We start from the raw sequence: 18,260 nt of genomic DNA, 5'->3' as shown, positions 1-18,260 counted from the left end.
GGCATTATATATCGGCTATCGGCCACCATGATTTCTAAATATCGGCATCGGCATCGGCCAGAGAAAAACCCATATCGGTCGACCTCTAGTTCAAAGTTCATATGCCCCTAGGTATGAACAGTATAGCTCAATCTCAGTGGTCAGCACTGTATAATAGTGCCTTCTCAAGAGTACTTGTGGTAAAAAGGAGAACACCTAACCCTGCCGGATAGATGACACTGGATGAGTTGTGATGCTAGCTGGTGGTGCATTTTCAGACTGAAGCCATGCGCTCTTGAAGTGCGTGATAATAAAATTGTCTACTTCCCTTCTGGGTAAGGGGGAGGGTGCAGGTTGATGTCCCACAAGACAATGAGAAGCAGGGTAGGAAGCAGTTGGTCAAATTTTAAGGTGATGGGTACAGTGTGGTACAAAGTAGCCCAGTTTAGGGTAATAAACACTGGGTGTATAACCTGGGACGAACAGCATAGTGGCAAAGAATATAGCACTCTCGATACAGTACAGTACTGGAGCTGGCACAGTTGGAGATTACCATAAGGGAAAAGGGTTTATGCAATACTGGTTCAGGATTTAGGTAAAATGTGTTGCTGTACTGTCACATTGGCTGAGGTCAGAACATGGGTTGCAGGCAAGTAATTGAGATGTGGTCGGAGGTAGACATGTACATTGAACAGACTACAATGAGTGAAGAGTGTGTAGGGTTCTACTATTTGGGATACTGTGGGAAACCTGCCAGAGACCATGATTACATCTGCTTACACAAGGACGCAGATGTGATATCAATGCAGATATTGAACTGCTGCCAAACTAAATTATAATTGAAAATCCAATTTAGGTTAGTGCAGCCTGTTCTCATAAGAACGCTGCATTGTAGTGTCTTGAAAATATTCAGCATGCTGCAGCTTCTAAAAAAAAGGTACTGACCTCCAGTTTCACATCCAAGTTAACGGAATAGAAAATCTATTAAGCAAATTAAAAACCAAATGTATCTTAAAAAGCACAGAAAACATCTTCTGTTGAATGCATATACTTCAACAATCCCAACAAATATGAATATACCAACTGTACCCTAAATAACAGTACAGTTAGAGAAGGTCCGGTCTCCCAACATACATGAACGAACTTGCACAGGCTTAAGGTAAACACTGCTTGGGTTCTGCAAAGCCTTCAACACAGACTAAACCATAATCCAAGAAAAATCTCAGCACTAGCAAGACACGGTCAGCAATTAAACAGCATCATGGATCACTTTTACATTTTTATTCCCACATCTATCAGCAGTAAAAAAAAGTTGATGTCCATATGCAACTCTTGCAATATGAACAGCATTTAAAAACCTATCACGTTAATACCACTCTCCAGGTTTCTGTGCTATAACTCAACATCCTTGACAGCATCCAATCATACACACACACACACACACACACACACACACACACACACACCACTACACAAGTTACCCCAAAAGAAATGCCAAATAAAATTCAGCCCATACCTTCATTAATTTTGGATATATCCACATTAGAATTATTAAGTTGCAGAGTGGCTTGCAAGGCAGGGAGCAGCTGTCGCAGGAGGTTTGGGTCGGGTAATATCGGAGGAATCGGTGATTGTGGCACTGGTGACACAGGGACTGTAGAAGAGGATGGGGGAGCAGCAGAAGGGTTTAGTCCAGGAGCAGATGATGTGGAAGGGGTGGTACAAGATGTTTTATCAGAAACAGAGTCTGTAGTAAGGAAAAGAGAAAAGAGCAAAATAAGTTTATGTTAAAACATGCTAAACATTGCAGAGATACAATAAGATAAGCAGCAATTTTACCTTAAACAATCCTAAAAACTAAGACAACTTCTTGCCACACAAAATAATTAGTGGGCTAGTTGCCATTTGACATCCCTGCTCTCTTCTTACTCCTGTCTTGGAAAAAGTGCATACTAAATGTGCTGAAATAATTAAAGCAGAACCTAACACTTTCAAATCACCACTAGTTTTAACCCTTATGCTGCTAGCAATAGTAAACAGAAAATGTACTCATTTCAAACTTTTTTTTTTACATTTCTTCAGTTACTTCCTGGTTTCCAGGCCTATGCAAATGTTGTCATATCCAAAGTGACAGGTGGAGGGGTTTTCTCAGCTAAGCACACCCTCCTGCTTGCCTGAGCTAAGGGCAGATGGATTCCATGAACATGCATCATCTGCCCTTATTTAAGATGGCCATGATCAGAAATGCAAGGGAGAGGTTTTTCAAAGCGATTCTCGGCAAAGTAAAGTGGAGATGGATTGATGTGTAAGCTTGCTTTTAATATTAAAAATAAACTAAATAGCTTCTTCAGTTTGTGGTGCTCAAGTACAGTGTACCAGTTTAAAGCTTAATTCCATGTTTACTTTCACTTTAACCACTTTAGCTCCGGTCATTTTCTGGCACTTTGTTTATATGTAACAATCAGTGTTTTTCTGCTTGAAAATTTCTCAGAACCCCCCCAAACATACTTGTTTTTTTGCAGAGACCCTAGAACAGCCTCTCAACCTTTTTAAAACAGTGACCCTTGAAATAGTTCTCTGGTCTCAGGGAACCCCTGCTAAAAATTAGAAATCTACAACTCATGATTCACATTAGTGTGATGGTCAGTGGGAAGAAAGGTCCTTACACTTGTGGTCATTGGGAAGAATTACCTCCTTACAGATAGCTAAAAAGATAAATGGTGAGTGAGAACTTATTTGAGGCAGAAATTGCCATATGCTGAAGGAACCCCTAGCATCCTCTGGAGGAACCCTAGGGGTTCCACGGAACACTGGTTAAGAATCACTGCCCTAGAGAATACGTTGGTGGAAGTTGCAATTTATGTCACATTTGTGCAGCAGTTTTTCAAAATGCAATATTTTGGGGAAAACATGCTTTTTGAATTTTAACGTAAAAAAATAAAAGTGTAAAAAAATGATATACATAATGCAATTTTCTGGTAAAAACAGGATTTTTAAAACAGCTTACCCTGTAAAAATACTTTTCTTTGAAGTACATCAGGGGACACAAAGCCATAGTAGTTACTATGTGGGTTATAGGCTACCTTCAGGTGATGGACACTGGCACTCCCTAAGTAGTGCACTCCTATATAAGCCCCCCCCCCCCCACTACTGGGAGTACCTCCGTTTTATAGCCAAGCAATATACGTGTATATCAAAGAAGGGAGGTACCGCTGTGTCCCCTGATGTACTTCAAAGAAAAGGATTTTAGAGGTAAGGCGTTTTAAAAATCCTGTTTTCTTTTCATACATCAGGGGACACAGAGCCATAGTAGTTACTATGTGGGATGTCACATGGCAATGGCAACTGAAGGGAGGGAGACAAAAAAAAAAGGTAGGGCTAGAGGACTTTACTGCAGGCTGCAGTACACTACGCCCAAAGGCAATATCCTCATGACCTTTTACATCGATTTGATAGACTCTGGTAAATGTATGGACTGAAGTCCAAGTTGTAGCCTTGCAGATCTGAGCCATAGAGGCCCGGTGATGCGCTGCCCAAGAGGCATTAACATCCCTGGTGGAGTGTGCTTTAAAATGAAAAAGGAGGAATTTTCTTCTTTAGACCATAAGCTTGAACACCTGACGCATCCATTTGGAAATAGTAGATTTTGATGCTGCTTGATCTCTTTTAGGGGCTTCTGGCAGTACAAACAAAACATCTGTTTAGCAAATCTGAGCGGTCTCCTTTAAATAGACCTTAACCGCTCTCACTACATAAAGGGAATGTAGTGCCTTTTCTTCCCTAGATTGAGGCTCTGGGGAAAAAGAAGGCAAAATAATATCCTGGTTCAAATAAAAACATGTCACCACCTTCGGTAGGAATTCAGGATGAGGCCGCAATACAACTTTATCCTTATGCATGATCAAATACAAGACAGAGCCGCCAACTCCGATACACTTCTGGCAGAGGATATGGCAATCAAAAAGATTTTTCTTGTCTAAAGAAATAAAGGAATTTCCCGTATAGGCTCAAAAGGCTGTTTCTGTAAAGCAGACAAGACTAAATTCAAATCAAGGATTTGGAGCCTCTCTCTCTCAAGCCTCTGACGTTCTCCACCCAAGTACCTGCTGACGTGCTCACTGTGGGACACACGTACCCCGGAGCTACGGACGCCACCGGAAGCAACCGGAGTCTGATTGCTGACCGCAGCCCAGCAAGAAAACCGGAGGACAAATGAGGACGGCCACAGAGAGCCATTAAATGCCTGCTTTTACCTACTCAATGTGAGTGCACACTTTTTACAATATGAATAATGTTTTAACTGATATACTACTCAGAGCAGCGCTGCAGTACCTCTTTTCTCCCAATACTGAAGAGGATAACCCACAGTCCTTTAGAATGTGGGTTTAAATAGCCAAACTGTTAAAATTTAGCGTTTGTAAGGTAAGATAACATACCGGACCTTGTGCGAGAACGTCTGGCCACAGCGGCAGGGTCCAAGACACCCCTACCACCATCTTTATGATCTCGGCAAACCAAGATATTCTGGGCTACCAGAATCACCTCCTTCCGTTCCTGCTTGACCCTGCGGAGAAGGCAAAGGCGCAGCAGAAGCGGAGGAAACGCATAGATCAGTGAAAACTCATCTCATGGAAAAACCAGGGTGTATGTTCCGCATGCCAGTGGATCCCTCGTCCTTGACACAAAGTTGTTGACTTTGTTATTTAATCTGGATGCGAACTGATCCATGTCCGGAACACCCCATCTTTGACCTATCGACAGAAAGATGTCAGGGTGAAGGGACCATTATACCGAAAACAATTGATGGCGACTCAAATAGTCCACCTGCCAATATTCTATCCATGGAATGAAAATCGCTGCTAGGCAAGAAATGTTGCTTTCTGCCCAAGCGAGAACATAATTCACCTCTTTTTGGGCTGCATGACTTCTTGTGCCCCCCTGGTGATTGATGTAGGCCACAGCCGTGGCATTGTCAGATTGAATCCTGACAGGACAATTCCATAGGCTGAGTGTTCAGGACTCTAGGGCCAGACTTATTAACCCGAATTTCTAGAATGTTGATGGACAAGGTCCATCCTGACTTGGACCACTTCCCCTGGACAGAAACTTCTTCCAGGATTGCTCCCCAGCCTAGAAGGCTGCCATTGTTAACACTTTCCAAGATACTGGTAGAAAGGATTTCTCCTTTTGGAGGTTGCTAGATAACAACCACCAATTGATGCGGACATACCTCGGGTGATGAGTGTACTGGAAAGTCCAAAAGCCTGGACCTTCTTGTTCCAGGGCGACGGAATGGTGTTTTGTAGCAGTCTTGAATGAAACTGCGACTCGAAAGAGGCCCCCATCTTTCCCAACAATTTCATGCACAGTCGAATGGAAGGATGTCTCTTTGTTTTGACCAGTTGAATCAGTTCCTTTATGGAGCCGACTCTTGCCTGGGGCAAGAATACCTTCTTTTGAATGGTATCTATGACCAGTCCCAAGTACTGTAATCTCCTTGATGGTTTTAAGGAGGATTTTTCTAGGTTGAGAATCCAACCTAGGAATTCCAGGTAGCTTACAGCTGAGATTAAACTTTTCTTTTAGTAGATCAGTCTCTGGTCTAAACTAGATCGTCTAGATAGGCTAGGACAGTTATACCCCGAGCCCTTAACCTGGATAAAGGAGGTACCAGGATCTTTGTAAACACACGTGGTGCAGTGGCTAGACCCAATGGTAGAGCCAAACTGAAAATTACAATTTTCTACCTCGAAGCGTCCCCCCCTCTCGAAATTCCCCTCCTTGCATAATGGAGACAACCAATCGGATTGACTTCATGCGAAAGGACTGGATATTTAAGTGCCGGTTCAGATCTTTGAGATCTAGAATGGTTCTTGCTTCCCCATTTGGTTTTAGAACTGTGAAAAGGTTTGAATAAAACCCTGAACCCTGCTCCTCTGTGGGAACCTCTGATATCACCTCCTGGGATAAGAGATGATCCAGAGCTAGAAAGAGAGACTTCCTCTTCTCTGGATCTCTGGGAACATTTGATCTTAGAAAACGAGGAGACGGGAATTCTCGGAACTCTAGTTTGTAATCTAGAGAAATTGAGGAAGCCACCCATCTGTCTTGACATTGTTCCCGCCAGAGCTTTGAAAATTGCAGAAGCCTTCCCCCCACACGAGCGAGCGGGGGTGCCCCTTCATAAGGAGGCTTTAGCATTTTATTTTGCGGGCTTCCTGTCCCAAGTTCTCTTTTGGCCCTGGGACTGCCCCTGAGGTCTTCCTCTTGAGCTTGACGGTGGAGGCCATCGAGACTGCCTAGAGGCAGATGCTACTGGCACTGGAGAAGATGCACGCTTAAAAAGGAGAAATGCTTAAACTTCTTTACTGGTAAAAAGAACTTTTCCCATTAGAAATCCTTTGGATATATTTATCTAAATCATCTCCAAATAACCGTTCACCATGAAATGGGAAACTGGACAAGAGCTTCTTACACAAACTGGTCCTTTATGGACTGAGACACACCAATTGTCGCAAGAACTGGCTGCGCTAATGAACTTGCCAGAGACATGTTGTTCTTAAAAAGAAATTCCAACTTTTTATCTGTTAGAGCCTTTAAGATTTGTGCACTGTCTACCAGACAAGTGAGATTTTTATTTACAGAGGTGATTGAAGCATCGATTGCTGGAACCCCCCCCATTACATATAGAATTCCTTCTCCATTAGGATGAAGTGCAGAAAACTTTTTTGAAGGAAAAAACTGCTTATCCGGGGGTTCCCATTCAGAACATATCAGCTTTTTTAGCCATGAATGGATAGGAAAAGCGATGGGGGAGGCTTTAGTGATCCCAAACTAGAGGTGGGCTCATCAATAGACTGCGCTACAGGCAGCCAAAATGGTTGAGCTAAGCAATTTAGTAAGGGAGTGTACCAGCAAACTGTCTTGTGAGACTACTCCCTCCATATAAGGATCCCCAGAAGAGGAGATATCAGCGTCTTCCCGATCCCCTCTGCCCCTTTTACCTCAGGATGAGGGTCCTGAGCACTGGATGGGGATCTGCTATGCTTGGATCCACTATGGAGAGTGATCATAGCATCAATCATCTTTTCCAAACTAGAAATGGTAGAAGAAAAAAACCTGGGTGATAGATATATATATATATATATATATATATATACACACACACACACATATACTGAAGTGTCCAGTGCTGCTGCAACAGCAGTCTCCGTGACGGCTCACTCTGACCGGCCGCACCACTCTGAGGACGACATTTTCCTGGGAATGGATTTAGATTGTTGTAAAACAATCGATCCCCTAGAACCCTAGAATCCGATGAGTGGCTGCTGCGTTTTCCCGTGTTTTTTTTTTTATTTAAAAAAAAAATTTGGATTCAGGCTCTTTTACCCCACGAGGGGGGGGGGGGGGAATCCCATCATAGGGGTGGCCACAGGCAAGGAGACAAATCCCCCCTTTTGCTTCCGGAGGATCTGCTGCTTTGGCCGAAGGAAAGGAAGAAATAATTGGAGCCCGACAATGCTGTTTACAGCATGAAGGCGGTGAGTGCTCAATAGGAAGAGTGGATGGAAGGCGTGTGATCAACCGCTTGCATCAAAATCAGTTTATTCATGTATAATGGAGTACATTATATATATATATATATATATATATATATATATATAAGAGAGAGAGAGAGAGAGCGAGAGAGAGAGAGAGAGAGAGAGAGAGAGAGCGAGAGCGAGAGCGAGAGCGAGAGCGAGAGCGAGAGAGAAAAAGTAAAACACGCGACGTAAAACACACTCCAGACCCAATCTACACCCTTCACGGTGGGCTCCATAAACCTTCAGGAGCAGGGGAACCTAGAGGTAACCCACAATCCTGGACCTGCAACAGCACCCTGCCAGTAAAACGTTATGGTATCACTACCAAAAAGTACTGGATACCGGGGTCCAGCTCTCTAAAAAGACGAATTCGCAGGCAAAACCTAATTTCTTTGGGTTACGAGTCCCAGGTACCATTCAATTTGGCCCAAAAAAATTACACTTTGAATGTCCGGTCAGCATGGCTAGCCCCAGCAAGGATTGCTCCAGTGGAGCTCAGCACATCTTTACTCGTGACCAAAACCTTAGACACTGGCGAAAAAACTGAGGTACTCCCAGTAGTGGGAGGGGGTATATAGGGAGTGCACTTCTTGTCTTAGGGCGTGCCAGTCTCCATCACCTGAAGGTGGCCTATAACCCATATTGTAACTACAGTAACTACTAGGGCTCTGTGCCCCCTGATGTATGAAAAGAAATATGGATGTTACACCGAGTCGATACGAAACATATCATGCTTTAAAATTGTGCACGCACGTGCAACGGCGTCACACTACACAAGTTTTGTGCCAAGCTGGCCCAAAATTAAGTAAAAATAGCATTAGGCTTAAGTGTGGCAAAGCACAACAGAAACCTCAAACAAAAGCTTTCCTTGCAAATAAGAAATTACTTCCCACTTTAGAACAATACTCTTATGATAAATAGCCCACTGAAGTCTATTTAGAAAGTGATGCTTTAGGGAGTGAATCTCATGTGTCTCTAGCAGACCCACCAAACGCAACAGTTTTTAATTCCCCTTATCACAGTAGTGTTCAGCAGATTATACAGTGGGAGAGGCAATATAGGTATTACCCATCACATTACTCCCCCAAAAATGCCTTAATGGACAAAGCCATCTTTGTTCAGGTATCATCGAGGAATGGCATCTACTACCTTGACTGGAGTTGTGGACTCCAAGATTACGGTCAAGTAAATCCTGGTGCCTTATTGACTGTATTCATAAATATCTAACAAATCGGCCCCCTGCTGCAAACTCTCATTTTGAATTGCAGCAAAATAATGTTGCAGTCTCATCAGTGGAGGAGTAGACTGGGGAAATGCTTCCTCCTGCATGCATCAAACCTTTTCTTCAAATCTTGTTGTGTATTATAAATGACAGGAACATATTCCTAAAGATAGTAAACGATTCCTATACTGTTACCAAGAGCTCTGCTTTAACCATAAAGCTGCCCATAAAGGGTTGTATTCCGATTGATCCCCTTGTAAGGAGAACTCGTGAAGAACAAGCTGGCACACCATTTACAGGAATCTTATCCGTGACACAGGTAAGTATTTCAGCATTTTATCTAGCCAGCAAAAGGGTGGTAGAGAGCCCTAGTGGTAAGGATACAGCATAGGTCTAATTCTAAACCTCACAAGTTCAGCAGGCAGAGGACTTTTCCACAGAGGTTTTATTTATAACTTTTGCAGAGACATATGAATCAGTGATCCATAAAAGTCACGCTAAGAATTATCTAAAGGGCCAGAAATTACATTTGCATATAAAACCAGGACTCGTGTTAGGCAGGCAATAAACACTTCGAATCGCAGCCAATTCAGCAGGAACCATCCAAGAATCAAATCCTTTATAGGCAAGCTGAATGTACTAAGTTGATCAATAAATTACAGTGAAACCAGTAGGCTGGGTTTTACCTGCAATTACCGCAAGCAATCACTGCATTCTACTGGCAGAGACAACTTCCCCCACTGGGAGGAGACAATGGCCCAGCAGGAGGGATTCCTGCATCAACACTGTTAAGGGGGGGGTGCAGGAAAGACATTTACTCCAGACATGGCCTGCCTTAGCCTCTATCCACCCACAGCAAGCAGAGACCACAAATTGCTTATAACTATACTTTTTATACAATCGAAGGCACATCACCAATATGACAATGCTTTGCTCTGGCCAGGACTTTGGGATTCCAGGTAGAGTTTACTTATGCAACAGGTATGAATGGCCATAAACTTGACATATCAGGCAAAAGATACATTGCCAATACTATAAGGATTACACCAGCACAAGGAGATGGCTTTAGACAAGGTTATAACCTTGACAGAAGAAATTGGAACATTTAGCTTATAACAAAGAGAACCTAAATTAAAAAAATAAAAATAAAATTTGCGACTCACCTTTTCTGTCAGATTTCTGTGCTGGGATGGAAGATGTGGGGATAGGCAGTTTTGTCAATGTTGGTGCTCCATTTGCATCAAATGACTTCTTTGGAGGAGGGTGATCAGGCTGTACTGTAAAAGTACTAGAGGGAACACTGCTTGTGGCAGCAGACGGGTGAACCACAGGTTTAATAGAGTGCTGCACAGAGGCTGCACTGCTGTGAGTCTCTGTTCTGGGCAGTCTGTAGTCTCTGTCATTGTGCCGGCTTGTCTGAGACAAAATGTTCTGTGGAAGCATGCCGCTGGCGTCACTGGAATGTTTCTCATCCACTGATTGGCAAAATGAACATGAATGGAAAAAAATAAAAATAAACATCAATTCAGCTTAACCTTAAGGACAAACAAAAGTACAGAAGTAAATTTCAAGTTCAAGCACTAATAAGGCAGATTTTGGCATCTTATAGTCAGATCGATGGAGTTAAACAAAAAGTGAAACCAATGGAGTCATGGGAAAGACTGCTGCAATCTGAGTCAGCAGTGGTTTGAACAAGACCCCACTTTGTTATAACTACTTCGCAATCAGTAACACTCACACCACCTTCTGTTGGCACCGCTGTAGTTATTACAAAGCAAGGAGAGGCATGTCCAACTACTGTATAAAGATGAATGTATACTCATCAGTTGTGCATTAGTGATACTACATACAGCAAGAGTCTCAAACTGGTGGCCCTCCAGCTGTTGTGAAACAAGTCCCATCATGCATCTGCCTGTAAGAGTCATGCTTGTAACTGTCAACCTTGCAATTCATCATTGGACTTGTAGTTCCGCAACAGCTAGAGGGCCACCAGTTTGAGACCCCTGCACTACAGCATTTTGTGGAGCGTGGGTGGTTTTTTGCTTGGGGGCGGGGGAATTGGTAGTATAAAAATGTAACTTATCCTATTTTGTTTCAGCACACTGCAACTTGTTGGGTACCAACACCATAGAAACTGTCTTGTCCTTGCATTTGGACTGCACTGAGCAACAGGACCCAATGTTCGTGATGTAAATGAGCCCAAATTCCTCAATGAGATGGTCTTCTCTCTTTTTCCATCTCTGACAGCCAACACCTATCACCTGGACAGGAAGCGAGCTGAAGTCTCTTATGGAGGGGACAGACAGCGAAGTTCTAAAACTGCTTACTACTAGAAAATAGGGGTCCCCTTGTACTTTTGGTCCATTTTGGAAAGCATTCCTCTTTTTCCCTGCTCAGTCTTGCCACCTCTCAAATAGACTGAAAAACACTTTACTCACTTGCTTACTGGGCACTTTCACCCCCTTCCTGCCCAGGCCATTTTTCAGCTTTCAGCGCTGATGCACTTTGAATGACAATTGAGTGTTCATGCTACACTGTAAGCAATTTTTTTTTATATAATTTTTTTTTAGTCAGATCGAGCTTTCTTTTGGTGGCATCACCACTGGGGTTTTTGTTCCCCGTTTAGCAAAAAATAAAAAAAGTGAAAAAAAAATTAAAAAATAAAAACGTACTCCGTAACAACATTTCACAAATGAGCCATTTTTTCTTCTTTACTGATGTGCCCTGATGAGGCTGCACCGATTATCAGGGTACTGATTATCGGTGTAACTGTCACAGGATAGACGATTATCGGCTTTTCTTTCCTCACACAGTGACAGCGATGAGGAAAGGAAATGCTGATCAGACATTTGTTTACATGTGATCAGCTGTGATTGGACACAGCTGATCACATAGTGAAGGGCTTCCTTTACCTCCATCTGTGATCAGTTGTGTCCAACTGACAGCAATCGCAGAGCGCGCCCGATGCATGCCCCAGGGACCCACAGGGGGATGGAGTTCTGGGAGGAAGTCAGTCATTAGACATCCTCCCAGATCTGGATAACCGTGCTGTAGCCATCTTACTATAGATTGGTCAAGTGAAAACAATTTTGCTTGGAAAAAAACAAAAAAAAAAAAAACATTCCCCTCCGAGTGATCAAAGTACATTGCAGAGATTTTAACAGGCTTTACTGCAGATTACGCCCTTTGGTTATTTAAAGGAGCGGATTGTTTCCATGTGCAGAGTGAACCCGTATGGGATTGGTTTTATAATTATCAATTGCTGCACCTGCAGGGCTCTAATAGGGAAAGAAATGGCAATCGGAAGTTCTGGATGCGCAGCCTTTTATTTTGCTTCACAAACACCAGAGACACCTAACTAATGAGGAAATGGGCAAGGTCTGGATCCCTTTAGAAGTGATTTCCCTTTGGGAGTATCTCACCAAAAAGGCTTTATTGCAGGGGATGTCAAAAATCTGTCTTGTATCTTAGTGAAGACTTCTGGGAAGATCAGTAAGCCAATCACACAAGTAGGAAATTATATTTTTTAGGGGTCTTTCTGTACACCATTCAGTGGCAGGCTTTTTATATATTGCCAAGTATGTGAACATCCCTCAGTTGAGTTCAGGGAGTTTCCAGTGAAGGGTACTGATGATTTTATAACACAAATGTTTTTTTTTTTTTTTTTTAGACAACTATAGCCTTCAGACCTTGTGACAACAGTATGGGGGAGCCACCTTTTGGTTTTAGCATGACTGTGCCCTTGTACAAAAAGTCTGCTTCATAAAACACATGGCTTGAACTGTTCGGTTAAGAGAAACTCATGGACAGTGCCCACACCTTACTAAAACACCATTGGATTGAATTGAAAGCCACTTGTAGGCTATGCCGTCTTGTCCAGCATTAGTATTTGGAGGTCATAAATGTTTTTTAGCTGATGGGCACAAATTCTCACAGACTTGTTGACAAATCTTCTTGAAAGCCTTTCCAGAAGAATAAAAGCAAACTCCACATCAATTCCCAAGGTTTTATAAACATGATGTTCGGAAACTCCTAGGTGTCCAGAAACTTTAGCCAATAAATTGATCTTGTATCTAATGCAGAGATCTCAGATGACCCATTTCCACCTTTATCCCATTCCCCTAATAAAGTCAGTGCACAGCAGTTATTTTCACACTGCCACAGCAATCATACATTATAAAGTATGCAAGAAAACATTACTTTGTTTTAAAAATGGCCACAAACTTGCTACCACACTACCAGGATCTGCTGATCACATATGATCGCCCCTGAATTCTCAAGAACTTGTGCAAATCTTTGCCTCCCGGACTATCATTTTTGACACCTGAAGTTTATGCAACTATGTATACATGATGTGTCCACCACTCTTTACATATTATCCTGTTGATCTGTATGTTCAATAAAACCCTTTGTACAAAAAATAAATAAAAAAAATTGGCAACACACTTAGTGTTGTAGAACAATGTTACTCAATTCTAGCCCCCCCAACAGGTCGTGTTTGCAGGATTTCTCAGATGAAATGGCTGTGCTAATTACTAAGGCAGTGAAACTGATAAAATCACCTGTGCAAAATAATTGAAAGCCTGAAAACATGACCTGTTGAGGGTACTTGAAGACTGAAGTTGAGAAACATTGGTTTTAGAAAACTGGAGGCAAGATCTCCTCACTAAAGTTTCTGACCTACAAGAAGCCAAGTAAGCGACTCAGCCAGCCCCTTACATTATATCACCAATCTTGCATATTCCCTCATTTTTTGGCCTGGTGACAATTACTTTCAGGACCAAGAGAAAAGACACATCAAGGACACAGATGGCAATAAAATCCTGACAGCCTTACCCCATTTCATCCAAAAATAGAAAAAACAAAAACAGCACAATGTAGCTATACACATCAAAGGATAACATAGTTCAACTATGGGAACATACATAAAATAAGGAAATATTAGCAAAAGTTGCATGTGTGCAACAAATAATTTCAAATCGAAAAAAAAAAAAAAAAACGTAAAAAAATAAAGCACTTTACAAATAACATTTAAAACAATCACTACAAAGCAAGTGGAGCAATGATGTATATTAAATATTACTGTACATTAACATGTGTAGCCCACCTAGAATACTCCTCCTTCCCAATCCAACTATCTTTTTTCCCCCAAAAAGTCCGGATGACTCCTCTTCATACTGTGCAACGCTAGTCCTATTCATTCCTGTGAATAAGTCCCACTCATAGCGACCTCCAATGGTCTCTTGGGGTATATGGCTTGCCTATACGAATGGAGCCATTGCAACAATGCTCATTATATAAAGGGAGCTATCTGGAACCTCAGAGAAAAACCCACTGGATAGGGGGAGGAAGATGATTATCCTAGGCTGCAGTCAGGGGGAATTCAGGGAAAAATTCACAAACAAGTGAAAAAGGTGAAGGTGTCCCCATAAGGCTAAACTCCAGGTTTTGTGTTACTTGAAATAGTTTGCTTGAGCCAAGCTGGCCCAAACTTTTGCCTTCATCAAGAATTGAAAGAGCAGATAGTGCTGCATCAGCGACACAATGCTGTGCTCCTACAACGGTGCTTAAATTAAACAAAATCGTGTCCGACTGAGAGCTACTAGGCCATTCACAGGAAGCCATGAATTTTAAATTAAGAGAAGGAGGTGGTGGACATCATGAGTTCCACTTCAGTCAGTCAGTCAATCTTAGGAAGCCTGCTATTCATTCAAAAAATAAATAAAATAAAATGCAAGGCTTCCAGTAAATGGCTAAGAAGCTCAGTCAGCGTTGATTTTGTTCCAGCCGTTTCACCCAAGCTAAAGTACAGCAACATACCCTAGAATTATACTTTAGGCCGGGTTCACACTATAGCGATGCGGGAACGCCGCAAATCCGCGGCGTTTTCCCGCATCGCACACCTCCCGCCGGCAGTTCACACTGCCCTATGCGAACGGCTGGGAGTGTCAATGTTATGTTAATGACACCCCCAGATCCGTCCGCATATCGCAGTGCGATCTGCCGACTCGCACAGGAATCGGATCGCATGGTGTGAACCCCCATGCGATCCGATTCTGTTGCGGACCCAAAAAAGGGTCCCGTGCGAGTTTGCTGCGGGAGCGCTGCGAATTCAGCCATACTATCTGTATGGCTGAACTCGCATCGCTACGGAGATCGGATGTGATTTGCTGTGCGAATCACATCCGGATCTCCCCCCGCAGCGGTGTGAACCGGGCCTTAAAGTAAAAAAACAAAGATAAAAAAAATAGCACCTCAGCAGGCACTAAAAGGTGCCTACTGTTACCTCTAACTCACTCCTCCCCTGCCCAGAAATATACCTGAGGCTTCCTGGTAAGAAGCAGACATTTAAAGCCTTCTTTGCCTCCCACAACATACTATCCACAGCGTGTGGGCAACTGTCACATAGGACTGCTGTCAGATGGATGCTCAAAGTGGATGCAAAACCTCACATATACCCAGAGAAGTGAACAGCCTCAGATGATACACAGGGATGAAAACCAGTCTCCCTACATCAGTTTTACATGTATATCTGCCGTCTTTATCTTTATATACTTTTTAGAATGTGCACATCGTGTTAGATTTTCTCTTCCTGGTTGGCACTGCAGTGAAGCCTGGGCATACAGCCAGGAAAGCAGATTGGAGGAAAGGCACACACCCCCTCCTCTTCAACTCATAGGTAGATACTTTCAGCTCTGTCCCTTGAATCATTCAGGGCTCTGCTAATCTATTTATAGCATCCTCTCCAACACAAAACTCAGACTGCTTTTATCACAGTTGATGGAGAACTTGTCAGAAGTTAAGCTAACAGAAGAACAGAGCAGGGACATAGCGCTTTGACGAGAGATGAAAACACTGCAGATATATGTGCCCGGCTCAAATTTCATGAATCGGGTTTACATCCACTTTAAGATGCCCAAAGTTTCAAATTTCAGAAGCGGAACCTTATAACAATTTGAGGAGGGCTGCTGCAAAGGCAGCATAAAAGCAAACATACAATATTTTCACTCCTACAAAATTTTGCAAGAAAGCGATAAATCTACCATAAAGACTGTCAAGGATACGGCAGGGAAAAAAAAAAAAAAAAAAAAAAAAAGGTCAGAGATATTCACATAATAAGTGTATGAGTAACAATGCACTTCTAACAAACGAAGATTTTAGCAGCAAGCTTGAATGTTTTAAGACCCCTTTCACACTGGGGCGCTTTGCAGGCGCTACAGCGCTAAAAATAGCGACCTGAAAGAGCCGCTGCTGTGTCTCCAGTGTGAAAGCCCCGCTAGAGGCCGAATAGCTCCCTGAAATTGGCGGTAAAGCGACGCTAAAAATAGCGGCATTTTAATGCCAGCGCACCCACTGCCCCAGTGTGAAAGGGGCCTAATATATAGCACATACTGTAGCTCTCAAGTGCTCTGTCAACACATCTGTACATCAGTGTAAAAACTAGCAGAACAACCAAACAGAACTCTGGGCAACATGTCCCTCATAATGATGTTAAAAAAGATAAACTTCTCAAGCACAAAGCTCAACTGCTACATACAAATAAATAAAAGCTTAAAATTCACCCGTAGCTGTGGCTTGCATTGCTTCTCTTCTGTAGTCTCGGTCTTTGGGGAAACTATTAACTGCCACTTTACTGGACTCCTTCTGACGTTGTTCCCTGTAAAAATAAGGAGTAACCGTGTGATCACTTATATGTTTTCAGCACTGGGAATAATACTTCATTAGAACAGTAAAAACAAAAAAGGCAGGTAGAACCAACCAAGAGTCACCTTCCTTGCTAGGTTCTAGAGCTGTACAATTAATGGTCAAGAATAGTTCTCGATATTGAATAAGTGTTTCACAATTCTTTCTATGCAAAGAACTCTCTCTGCTCTTCTGAAGCCACAGCCTTCAAAAGAAAGGAAGAGGGCAATCTGCCAAGAATCAAAACATTCTTTATCAGTTTAACTTAAGTATAAACATTGTAACAATGGAATAGACTGTGTCAAGTTAGGAAAGTTTAACCACTTAAACACTAAACTTTTCTTTGACATTTGTTGGTTTCAAGTTAAAATCTTTTTTTTTTTTTGCTAGAAAATTACTTAGAACCCCCAAACACTACATATTTTTTAGTAGACACCCTAGAGAATAAAATGGTGGTTGTTGTAATATTTTATGTCACTCAGTATATGAGCAGCAGTCTTTCAAATGCATTTTTTTTGGAAAAAAAATTACTTTAATGAATAAAAAAACAAAAAAAAAAAACAAACAGAAAAGTTACCCCATTTTTTTGTATAATGTGGAAGATTTTACGTCGTGAGAATTGTAAGAGAATCGTTATCTTTTTATTCTAAGCAAAAAAAATAGCAATTCTCATTTTGGCCAGATTCGTGCAGCTCTACTAGGTTCTAGGAAGAGCTCACAGGACATTGCAAAAATTAGCTTTGATTCTTTCCAACGTTATAAACATCATCTTAAAAACAGTATACATCAATAGCAATCAACTACAAGTGCTAGAAAATAACTGCAACTACAAACGCCTACCTCGGTTTCTGAAATGAGAAATCTGACATCCACACCCCCCAGCCCTCTTCCTTACCCCCCCCCCCCCTTCATAAAACGCTCACTGGTTTGTTGGATGGACTATTACTGCACAGATTTGATGCATCTTTATTGATTTGGGCTGAGTTCACACTGGTATTAAGAGCAGGCGTTTGACAGGTATTAAAAATGCCCCTGAAACGCCTATGTACATGATATAATAAACAGCACATTGTGCTGTTCACAAGAAGCGTTAGCGTCGCTTCAAAATTGAAGACTCATGTCGAATTAAGAGGAGTTTGGAGCCTTTTAACGACTCCCATTCAAGTCTGTGGTAACGCTCTGGCAGGTGGTTGCAGTGTGTTAAAATTTGTCACTTTCCATTGTGGAGCAGTTTTAACGCGCCCCAACGTTCAAACGATATGAAACCGCGCATAAAGAGCGTTTTTACCGATTGTAAAAGGCCCCATTGTAAAGCTCACCGACGTCTGCCCATACTAACACTATAGGAGCATTTGTCCAGCATCAAATTTAGTCAAGTGTGAATGTGTCAATGACATCACCAGCGATGCTCAAGTAAGTCTACTGTACCTACAGTATTTTTATCTTTTTTTAAAGCACCATTTACTACAAGTTTAATCATATACATAGGTTCATTCCCCAGCTTGGGTTGAGGTGGGGGGGGGGGGGGGTTTAGGCAGAGCACAGAACTTTTTGTATTTGCTTTTAAATTGGAAACAGTCACCCCTAGGGGCATGCCTTGAATGTAAAAATCTTGAGAAAAGATGGGTTCGGCAAACAGTCAATCCCGTCCCTTACCTGCCGACCCCAGAATCCAGGCAGGAGTGACATTTACTGGAACTGATCTCCTGTATTCTCATCCTGTGGCAGTTGAAAGGCAGCATTCAGCTGGCACAGGGGAAAAATACAGGAGATCGGCTCCAATAAATGCTGCT

At 42.3% G+C, this 18,260-nt stretch overlaps 1 protein-coding gene across 4 annotated transcripts in view; it reads right to left on the bottom strand.

Annotated features, from left to right (window-relative positions):
• Nucleotides 1–18,260, bottom strand: part of WAC (WW domain containing adaptor with coiled-coil) — a 109,445-nt gene that overhangs the window by 35,878 nt on the left and 55,307 nt on the right. For all 4 annotated transcript variants that reach the window (XM_077491042.1, XM_077491044.1, XM_077491043.1 and 1 more), the window contains 3 exons: nucleotides 16,347–16,441; nucleotides 9,948–10,259; nucleotides 1,496–1,726 (listed from right to left, as the gene is read on the bottom strand). In XM_077491042.1, the coding sequence (XP_077347168.1) occupies nucleotides 1,496–1,726; nucleotides 9,948–10,259; nucleotides 16,347–16,441 (638 nt within the window). The remainder of the gene's footprint in view (nucleotides 1–1,495; nucleotides 1,727–9,947; nucleotides 10,260–16,346; nucleotides 16,442–18,260) is intronic.

The sequence above is a fragment of the Lithobates pipiens genome, unplaced genomic scaffold (genome assembly GCF_037356315.1).
Source record: "Lithobates pipiens isolate NorthernLeopardFrog02 unplaced genomic scaffold, aLitPip1_a1.2 Scaffold_19, whole genome shotgun sequence".
In the NCBI taxonomy this organism is placed as follows: Eukaryota; Metazoa; Chordata; class Amphibia; order Anura; family Ranidae; genus Lithobates; species Lithobates pipiens.
The sequence above is the reverse complement of the archived record's forward strand: the minus strand, read 5'-3'. Positions and strand labels throughout refer to the sequence as shown.